Source organism: Euphorbia lathyris, chromosome 7 (genome assembly GCF_963576675.1).
Source record: "Euphorbia lathyris chromosome 7, ddEupLath1.1, whole genome shotgun sequence".
Classification (NCBI taxonomy): domain Eukaryota; kingdom Viridiplantae; phylum Streptophyta; class Magnoliopsida; order Malpighiales; family Euphorbiaceae; genus Euphorbia; species Euphorbia lathyris.
This window is the reverse complement of record NC_088916.1, coordinates 62,688,467-62,699,418: the sequence shown is the minus strand read 5'-3', so window position 1 is coordinate 62,699,418 and position 10,952 is coordinate 62,688,467. Positions and strand designations below refer to the sequence as shown.

Sequence of the window (10,952 nt, the reverse complement as noted above, 5' to 3'; positions counted from 1 at the left end):
ATGATTCGGATTGGCCGGAACGGGACCAAGGCTACATTGCCTAGCAAACTCAAGAAACACCACGCTTCGAGGCTTCAAAGGATCGACGAACGTCGGACCATACAGATGAGTCGGAGAAGCATGGCGCCCCACTCGTCGGTACTCCATTTCATGAGGCAAGTTCATTACCCTCTCCAGCTCATCGGCCAGAAGCCTCTTAATCCACGAAGGATGAGGATTCAATACAGGAACAACCGTCTCGTCAGGATTGAGGTAACCAATACCTTCTTGTGACCTAATTTTCTTCTCAGTCGAAGAAAACGAGCGTACAGCCACCTCGCACGAGTTCGTCACCGACCCTAGTATAAAGCATAGAACTCTCACTCTCCATAGTTCTTTTTTGCGAGCTAGAACCCCGCCTCATCCACACCGGAGAGGCATATCGAGCTTTTCTTTCCGAGTCATGATCCTCATTCGGCGGACAATACACATAAGGGTGTGGCATCGCCAATATCGCTTTCTGCACTTCGAGCACCCGCGCAGGATCGACGATATCCCGAAGAGACATAAGGGCAACAGGATAGCTAACAAAATAACAAAGAGTAAGACTTAGCAAAAAAAAAAAGCGCCCAAATCAACCGCAAAACCGGCCCCCATTTATAGCCCAGGCAGATTTGACATGAAAGACAATTCAAGAAAAGTAGACATCATTACAAAGATCCAAAAAGTACAATTACATCATTACAAAAGAGACATAACAAAAGGATAAGCTATTTTGGTTTATTTCTTCTTGAAGCGCCCGCAAAAAGCAACAGCCTTGGCCTAGGCCTCCTTGTCGAAGACATCCGGCGAAAATATCACTTCAGGAGGAACCTCATACCTAGCACCATGTACGGCAGCGATCAACATCATTCGGTCCATCTTTACGAGTTTCTCCTCGCGCTGCTTGGCAAAGGCGCGCAGATCAGCCGCCTCTTTCTGCGCCACCTCAAGTTCCCGACGGAGTCTCTCGTTCTCCACCTGAGCATGTCCTCTCTCCTCAACCACTTTAGCAAGCTGCAGGGTCTTGTCCGACAAATTCGATTGCAGCCGACGAGTCCAAGGCACATCCAACCTCAGCAGCAATCTACGGCGCCGCAGCTCTTCGGCATCGCGGGACAGCCCCTGCAACAGCTCAACATTCTTCTTCTTTTCATCCGCCAGCTGGCTGGACAAACTGGCAATCTGAACGTCACGACGCTCGAGCAGCTCGTTGGCACTGGCCGACTTCGCCTTCTCCATCTCTAGCTCAGCCACAGCATTCCGCAAACCCTGCTCCATCTCCCGAAATAATTTTTCATCATTCACGCACATGTCGAACACCATGTTCGCATCATCAATAGCCTGCAAACAAAACAATTTAATGGGACTAGCCAGCAGGAAAGTAATCAACATATTAAGCGAAACTTACCACACCAAGGGCCGACAAGGTCTCCAAACCCAGATTGATCTTCGAAGCACCATCCATCCGAAATAGCTCTCCTAAATCCTGGCAACCCGGGCCATCGCCCGGGATAAGTCCGACGTCGTCATGTCCGAATGTACCGACAACCCCATAATAACTCACGATACGTCGCCAATTTCATATCCATTCTCTTCACCATCTCAGGATGGTCGCCCACCCTGTCAACCAGATCTTCCAGCAATTCGACCTCGGAGCGTGTTCGTTTCGAACTCTCGCTAGCACCACCAGCACCCTCGGGAGCAGTCGACCCTCCTTGTTCGCTCCCCATCACTCCCTTGCCCTTACTCGCTTTTCGCTTACGAGACAACGCGGCCTCAATCAATCCCTCATCCGTCAAGATATCATCAGGAACAATCTCGAGCTGCTCCCCCACCTTGACCAGCTCATTTTCTTTGACGGGAAGCCCCTTGGGGACCTCCGCCGCCACATTCCCATCATCAACTACGGCAAGCACCCCGCCCATACTCTAAATCACTTGGTTTGCATCCTCGAGGGATGAAAATGAGGCCAGAGAAGCCGAAGCACCAGCAAAAGCTTCCTCGGTGTTCTCGATGCCAACGCCAAATTCATCGGGATCAAAGTCCATGCTGACCCGAGGATCCCCAGCACCTGCAAATACACAAAAACAATCAGAGACTACACACAAATTTTACACAAAAGACAAAAATCACATTCACAACTAGACCCCTCACGCTCCTCGCCTACTACAGCAATATTCACGGTTATAGCTTCCAATTCCGCAAGCTCGCCGACGGAGAAGCTGTATCCTTTCTTCCACTTTTCAAAGTCGGACGCCACCCGTCCCCGTAACTGAGCCATTCGCCACTGATTCCAGATATAATAACCCGAAGCAAGGAAATGCCCGATGAGTTCATCCACATCCTGCTACTGATCTTTCCCATACGGCAAATTCTTCAAATATTTCACCAACTGACTCTCCGATTCCAACATCGCCCGCGGCCTCAACTATTAGGATCACCATTCCATACCACTCGGAATGGGAAATCCCCGTCCAATTTCCAAACGAGAAAGAACTGATGCCTAAACTCGTTAACCTTATCTCTGAGCCCCCCGAGGACTTTAAATTTTTTATGGGAAAAGGTCACATGTTGTGACCTCGGTCCCTTATTTGGTCGAAAGAACTACCGGAACGCAAGCCCAGTCGCCCGAAACCCCGCGAACCGACACAGCGAATAGAAAGCAACCATCATCTGCCATCCATTCGGATGAATCTGACCAGGACAAATGTCATATTTCTTCAAGACCTCCACAAAGAGAGGAAGAAGGGGGAGCCGCATTCCCGACTCAAACTGCTCCTCGTAGACCATTAATTCGTTAGCTCCACCAGAATAATGAGCCCGGTCATCCTTGTCCAATGCAGCCAATTCGTACGGCTGACCTATCCGATACACCGCGGAGATAGATGCCAAGTCTGCAGGAACAATTATGCTATGGGCATCCTCAACAGCAAACGACTCAGGCCTCCTCGGGCGCTCTGCTCGCTCGAAGTGCCTGCCGTCGGTCCCCGCGGCACCCGACTGCCTCGTCCACAGTTTAGACCTCATATCCTCGTACAACGTACCCAAATGGCGCGTCGGTGTTATCAAATTATCTGGCACAACTACAACAACCTCAAGAACACCGGGGCGAACGCCACCCACAGATCTCTCCCCACTCGGGACAACCCTAACCACGACCGCTTTCTTCTTCTTCGCTTTTACAGCAAGGGAACTGCTTTCCCCTTCCGATTCGATCCGCCTCTTCCTCTTCAACGACCGAGTCTGCGACGTGTCACGCAGCGTAAAATCACCCAGAGCAACAGGCGGTAAACGTCTTAAGGTTCCCCGGGAAGAACCCTCCGACATACTCCCTCTCCCTAAAGAAAATAGAAAAACAAAACAAGTAAAATTAACAAGGTATAACTGACCTTCAACAAAAGCACAACGAGACTCGGCTAGAAACTAGCTCCACCAAAACGACAAAAGAAAAGAACTGCATCGGCGAAAATCTCCAACTTACGATCAGACGAACGGCAAACCCACTTTCGCAAAGATGAAATCTCCAGGCACAAGAGTAATCCAGAAAAATCGCAAAGCAAGGAAGGAAAAAGAAATCCACCCTCCAATATTTATAAGGAGACAAAAATAAAGTAGCCGGCAAAACACTATTTCCAATGCGTCTGGCGGCGCGTGTAGGGAGAAATCAATATTGCATTTAATGTTACAACAGTGGCGCCTAAAGTAAAAGGCACGGAAGTTAAGGTGTCTCTTCAGAATCACAGCGGTCAGCTATCCGCTACTCCGATTCTCGCCGAAATAATCACATCAATTCAAGACACTCAGTTCGCCGATCGCATGGAATACTCGCCACACCTGTTCGCCGGAGGGGGGGGGGGGGGGACTACTTGATCCGGAATATGAGTTAGGCCCAAAAACAGGGCCCATGAAGCCATCTATAAATACCCACGACAGGGAGAAGAGGGGGATCTGATCTTTCCGACTCCCTCCTAACTACACTATCGGGTAACCCCATCTCTCTTCGAATATTTCCTTAGATAAGTCTCCTTGGATATCTAACTGTCTTGATCGACGGAGTATTCGCATGGACCGCTCCCCGCACAGAGACGACAACCAGGAGACGCGAGGACACCCAAAGGTCGATCGAATCACTGTAGCCCATCCCCTAATTACAAAGTAAACATAGAAAGCACCCATATAGCTTTAAAGATAATTTTTAATTATACACTATATTTAGAATATAATTAATTTCCAGATTTCAAATTTAAGTAATGACAAAATGAATTAATAATTCATATCTAAATCATTAGATAAGAGTTGGAATTCAAATAAGATCCCTTATTAATAAATAATGATAATGTCATCTTTTCACTCAAGACCAAATCCAAATCAGAAATGGGTCAAAATCCGCATCAAGTTCGGGTCACAATCCATATCAAGTTCGGGTCCAAATCCACATCAATGAAGTTCAAGTCAGAAATGGGTCAAAGTATATACCAAGATGAGGTCGGGTCCACATAAAGTTCAAGTCAAATGGGTACCCAACCCAAGCCAATTTTCAAAAGCAGAATTCACCATTTACAAGAGACAACCACTGCATTCTGAAATTACAAAGAGACAAATGCATTAGTTGGTTTGGATTTAAAAAGGAGAAAATGACAAATTCAACATCTTTGGAAACAGCCACTCCATCTTGAAAACAGATAATAGCTACTATCACAACAGACAGATATACTGCATCTTGAAAACAGCCACACCTTTGAGTATGGACAAAGGCACACAAAGGCAGCAGGAGAGAGTCAAGTAAAAAGACAATATTTCTCAATCCCAGCCATACCTTTGAGTATCTATAAATGGAGGGGTTAGACACCTGATTCAAAAAAAAAGGAGAGATAAGGGGGCCGAAATTTCAAAAAAAGGGATCAGAGGCCAATTTTTAAACAGAGAGCTTTGGGCCAAATTTGAGAGAAAGAGCATATTTTAGGCAGAAATTAGGGATTGATTGATTTCTTTAATATTTTCATTGTAATCTAAATCTTGTACTATCTACCAAATCCAATACAAATTCATCTTTTTCAGTATAATCTCCAACGCTTTGAGCTAAGTATTTTTATTCCTAGTTTATAAAAACAGTGATTGAAAGCATTCCTTTTGCTTTTGAAATGATCTAATTTTGCAAACCACTAACAAAGATCTATTAGTTTTCAGCTCCTTTAAATGCATGTATTTATTTAATGCACTTTTAAATTTATGCTACTAACTATTTACTAATCTTAGTAACTTTAGTTAATACAACTTATATCTCTGCTTGTAAGTAACTGTTTATATTTATCATTTACTAATCACTAACATTTTCTTCCCTAAAGATTAACAATACTAACATTCATCTGTTCTTCATATTTCAAAATTTACTTTTCTCCAGAAATTCTTTTCAAGAAAAATGGCATGTTTTGATCTAAACCTTTTTTAAAACTACAGATTTCACCTAAATTAAAATTTTAAATCTATAACCAAAAATTATGAAAATATAATAAACTAACATTGACATAAAATCATAATCAATCTAGATTAATCACAGTTAACAAGTAGGATCTATATTTTTTTATCTTTTACCTATTTTACCATGGGGTATCACCAGATTTCGAGTCACCAAACCGTATTTCCCCTTCACCCATTTCACCGTCACCGGATCTTCCATTGTATCTTCGCAGCTACACAAAGTAAAAAAACAAAAAGTTCCAAATCAAAGATCTAAACCAGAAAAAACAGCCCAAACTAAATATAAAAGGTTTAAAAAAACTTACCGTTTCAAGGTCATCAATAACGCGGAGCAGAGTGGCCGGAAGGAGCAGCTATGATGATGGCAGGGCAGCAAGCGGCAGACCGAGACGAGTCACGGGCGGCAACAGCTCGTGGACGACAGACGAGTGATGAAGGACAACGACGGAGGGACCAGGAGGTGAGAAGAAAACTGAATCGCCGTCGTCAGAGACGAGTTCGACATCAGACGGAAGTGAACGGTGGATATTCATGAGTAAAGGTGTCCGGCTATGGTTTCTAATTTCTCAATTATGCTGGTTAAGAGAAAAGGAAGGGTGGAGATGGAGGCTGTTGGGAGGCGGTGAACCAAATGGTTTGTAACCCTAAAAATCCAAATTTATCCCCAATCAGGGATAATACGTTTATCCCTGTTTATTTTCAATCTAATCCCTATCACTTGAGTTGATTCAATTAAGCCCCTCCATGCCTCAATTAGACCCATTTCGTTTCATTTTCTTATTGGTAATATACTAATCTTTTGTATGGTAAGTTTAGTTAGCTAATTATTGTTCTCAAGGCGCTGTTTGGTTGGAGAAAATATTCTGCAGGAAAATATTTTCCCAATTATCCAGTTTTTGTTTGGGCAGGAAAATAATTCAAAAGAAAATAAGTGACAAGTCAATGGAAAAGGAAGGAAGAAATAAGAGAAAATGTTTTACCCTTTTCAAAATGGTAAAACATTTTCCCCAAGACATGTGTTTAGAGAAAATGGTGAAAACGTTAAAAAATGTAAAAATACAAAAAATATGAAACACGAAAAAATATGAATAACATGAAAACGTTACAAAACACGAGAATATGAAAAAAACAGGCAAAAAACATGAAAAGGTGAACAAACGTGAAAAACACAAAAACGCAAAAAAAAAACACTTGAAAAAGTACAAACCATTAACAACGCGAAAAAGTGAGAAAACACGAATTATACAAAAACGTTAAAAATACAAAAAACATGAAAACGTAAAAAAATACGAAAAACACGAAAACGCGAAAAATGCTAAAATACAAAAACGTGATAATAAGTGAAAAACGCGATAAACATGAAAAGACGAAAAATGCAAACAAAACACGAAAACGTAAAAGGCACAAACACGTGAAAAATACGAACATGAAAACGTGAATAACACAAAGTAACAAAATACGGAAAAACAAAAAACGCGAAAAAAAAATAAAACGTAAAAGAGAGAAAACCCAAAAAACTAAACGTGAATACATAAAAAAAATGCAAAAAAATAAAATAACGTTAATAACACGAGAAAATGTACAAAAAATGCCAAAAATATGAATAAACGTTTTTCGTGTTTTTAACATTAATTTTTTTCTTCGCATTTTCGTGTTTTTCACTTTTTTCTATGTTTTTAATATATTTTTTTACTTTTCGTGATTTTCGCATTTTTCTACTTTTTATGTATTTAACAAATTTTCATGTTTTTTTTTGTGTTTTTTCACATTTTTAGTGGTTGAAAAATGTTTTCCATTGTTGTAGCCAAACACCGAAAAATATTTTCCAGTATTGTTGCCAAACACAGAAAAATATTTTATTTTCCTGCACAATATTTTCCAGAACACAATATTTTCCCTCAAACAAACAGGGTCTAAGTCTGAACTCAAATGAATTAGATTAGTTAGTCTTTAATTTATTTTTGACAATGATAATCTTTATTCGATGAATATAATAATTTATGATTTAGTCTCATTTATCGGATTTAAATTGTTGTATAACGATTATAATATGATAAGTTTATCTCGATTACTGGATAGTAATCTTGATAAACTAACGATAAATAGCGCTAAAGTATATGTTGCTATATTCATTTAATAAATATAATGCTTTTTTTTTGTATCTTCACCAAAATTATATAAAGATGATAACATGTGACGTTCTTTTATCGGGTTTTAACCGTTGGATAATGGTTGTAAAATGACCGAATTATCTCGACCACTGAATAGTGTCTGTATAAATAAACGACAAATAATTGAGAGCGATTATTATATTTTAATATTCGATCGTTGTATAGCGATTACATACCTATCATATCATGTTGATTACTGGATAGTGATCCCGATAAACATACGACAAAAACCTTGTGAGCGTTGTCAATGGCTTGAATATATTCAATTAATGACCCTTCAAAGCAATAGTAAACACAAACATGTAAAACAAACACATAGAAATACAACAGTACTGATTTTTTCGGGCGGGGTAGGGTGAGATTACGTCTCTTCCATACACGTAACCGGAAACCGAGCTTAGAATCATCGCAGACTACTACCTTATCTGAACTTACCCGAATGGGTCAATTCGGAATCAAATCGATGTCCAATCAGACCGTCAAACTGATTGGTGGCGACTCGAAACCCATTGGACCAGCCTCCTTGGAGGGACTGTCTAGCACCGTTAGAAAACCAGTAGAGCGGGAGCCATACCGAAGTTATAACAGTTCGTGATCCGCGGGCACGGGCGCGACAGTAAGTGCGCCTTGTCTCGCTATAGCATGCGCCAAGGCTCCAGGATCACTAGCACCTTAGTGCACCATGCGCCTTTAATAACTATGGTTAGTCATTGTTTTCGGGTCTAATTTGCAAAAATTCTAATATATGTATGGATGTTACTTTTAAGCAGATCAAATTCAAGTCCAACTCAGGTCGGGCTGTGAATTTTGCATATATAGATCGTAGAGTAAATGAAGATTCACTTGCTAATTGCTTGTTGTAGTTTCAAATAACCCCAATTATACTCTTGGCTAATATGTTAGGAACTGATACACCAGGAGGACGAAGATGATTCTGCTGGTGAGCCTGATGATAGTAATTTGGATTTTGAAGATACAAGTTGTAAATCAGGAACTATGAGCAGCATGAAAATGGCTCGAAATGAGGAAATTGGCACGAGCATAAGATCATCTAGAGCAAATAGCCGATCATATTTCGTCTTGAAAGTCTGAACATCATCTTTTGTTAGGCGAGTAGGAACACACAGAGCTAAAACGTCCAGAGAATGAGGCCCCAACACTTCCGATATGGGTCTTGATGTTTGCTTAGTACGAACCATGGTGAATATCTTCCGATGAAACAAGGCAACTACAGAAGAAAAATCCTGTTACCCTAAAAAACGGTGGCGATTCAGAATAGTATACGCCTCTGACTAGATCGATTATTATCAGTTAAATAGGTTTCCGACATTCTGAGGGCGAAATCGAACTAATAACACAAATAAGAAAATCGAAAAAAACATGGAGGACGATTATGTTAAAAAATTCGCACCTATGGCAATATGTTGAAAAATTACAAAGCTATTCGGGGGATGATTATTCGTGAAATCGCAAAGAACGTCCACCCGAACAAGCCTCGAATCTGATTAATTAACTATAAGTTGATCAAATGATTTAATTCCTGCTTTTTAATTAAACCAGTATGAAATAGTTTTTAGATAACTACTCTAAAAGGAAAAAGTTTTAGATTCAAGTATGAAAATAACCTGAGAAAAAACGGTGCTCCTCTTGAACCGAAGTCGAAGGCGAGAACGAAATGAAAATTTCGCAAATATTCGAAGAACGGGTTTGAAAGGGAGAAATATCGGTGAAGCTGCAGAGTGATTATGCGGTTGAAGTAGAAAAGAGGTCTCATGTTGACATCTTTAAATATTAGAGGTATCTCGTATTTTCTAAACGTACTAGGATTCTGATACCTATTATTATTCTAATTTGTTGAGATAGAAATTAGAATGCTTATCCTTATCAAAATAAACATGCCCAACATTATCCCGTAAAAAAAAAAAAAAAACAAGGGACCCGATTTTCCCCCTTTTTTCCGAAATTTGTTATGTTTATATTTACGTTTTATTGCTTTAATTTCTATGCAAAGTTGGTGACCCCGACAGGATAATACGTGCATCCGTCCGCAAAAAGGATACGGCTAGAGGAAAAACGTTGAAGATTTATACAGAGCATAATTTAACCATCTTCAGTTAATTAGGGCCAATTCTTTCTCACTCTTATTTTTGAGAGAATTCCAAAATAACAGCGGGGAGCAATTGATATAACCATAGCACGTGTAACCCATTATCTGAGTAACTGTACCCACGTTCAATACCGTATCCTCCTGATAACTCACAAGTAACTTCCTCCTCAAACCCTATAAATAATCTTTCAGTTGATGAGGAAAGGGTTGGATTTTGAGCAATATAAACAATACTATATTTATTATATATAACTTATGCATCATAGTGTTTATGGGAAAATCGCTTCCCACACTGTAACAAGTACGGTGCTCTGGAATATCTACCGTCATCGCCTGATTAGAAGGATCGCCTTCCCTCAGAAGATCAACGAAATTTTTGACGATCATTCTCCCCTTCAACAAATTTACTGTTCAGCTTTAGGCCACAACAATATTAATTTGAATTTTGAAGATACAAGTTGTAAATCAGGAACTCCAAGCAACATGAAAATGGCTCGAAATGAGGAAATTGGCAACCCTTGTGGTAAATTACATACGTGGTGTACAATATTTACCATATTTCACACTTTGGTGTACAACTTTTATTTTTGCACACTAAAGTGTACAAATTTCTGGTGACCTCATACTAAAGTGTACAGCCGGTAATTATGACCGGTCAACACGAAGTCAACGCGACACATCACCATTTTTCATCAAACTCATTTAAAAAAGTGGGACCCACTTCTTATCTAATTACTAAAATACCTCATCCCTCGTACAATTACTAAAATAACCTTATCTTCATCCTTGTGACTCCTTCCTCTATATTTCCCTTTCTCTCTCTAGGTATTCTCTCTAACTCTTTCTCTCTCACTCCTGTGTCTCTCTATATGAACTTTAATCTTCCTAAATTGATCCAAATACTTCAAAAACTCAATCACATGTACACCACTGCCATCGCGATAGCGTTAATGGCCGTTTATGATTTTTCAAATACTGTAAAAAAGTATTCCAGTCTCTTTTCTTCTGCGACTCGTATCGACTCGGCTGCGATGTTGAAGAAGACGATCCTGATACTGATAATCCGAGTGGAGCTGTTGATGATGGACTCCGTTCACCACTGTTCGGGTCAGGTCCTGAACCTCCTCCTGATGTCGATTCCATGGAAATTGACAGATTGAATCGGAAAATTAGAG

General features: G+C 40.4%; 1 protein-coding gene and 1 non-coding gene across 8 annotated transcripts; both read right to left on the bottom strand.

Annotated features, from left to right (window-relative positions):
• Positions 1-613: 613 nt before the first annotated feature.
• LOC136200558 (uncharacterized) lies at positions 614-6,156 on the bottom strand. 7 transcript variants are annotated; one of them, XR_010673385.1, is made up of 6 exons: positions 5,805-6,156; positions 5,614-5,711; positions 4,498-4,601; positions 2,176-3,359; positions 1,430-2,092; positions 614-1,362 (listed from the first exon to the last, which is right to left on the bottom strand). XR_010673385.1 is itself a non-coding variant. In XM_065990930.1 (5 exons), the coding sequence occupies exons 4-5, from the start codon at positions 1,484-1,486 to the stop codon at positions 802-804; spliced, it is 618 nt and encodes a 205-aa protein (XP_065847002.1). In that variant the 5' UTR covers positions 1,487-2,092; positions 4,498-4,601; positions 5,614-5,711; positions 5,805-6,152; the 3' UTR covers positions 614-801. The 7 variants fall into 7 exon arrangements, 2 of the variants coding, with proteins under 2 accessions (XP_065847002.1, XP_065847003.1); XM_065990930.1 differs by lacking the exon at positions 2,176-3,359 and having other exon boundaries at positions 5,805-6,152; XR_010673387.1 differs by lacking the exons at positions 614-1,362; positions 1,430-2,092; positions 2,176-3,359 and adding exons at positions 3,870-4,165; positions 4,838-4,870 and having other exon boundaries at positions 5,805-6,147.
• A 2,942-nt stretch (positions 6,157-9,098) lies between these two features.
• On the bottom strand, positions 9,099-9,232 carry LOC136201814 (small nucleolar RNA U19). Its single transcript, XR_010674152.1, has one exon. It is a non-coding gene; the product is annotated as a small nucleolar RNA U19 (small nucleolar RNA).
• Between the last annotated feature and the right edge of the window lie 1,720 nt (positions 9,233-10,952).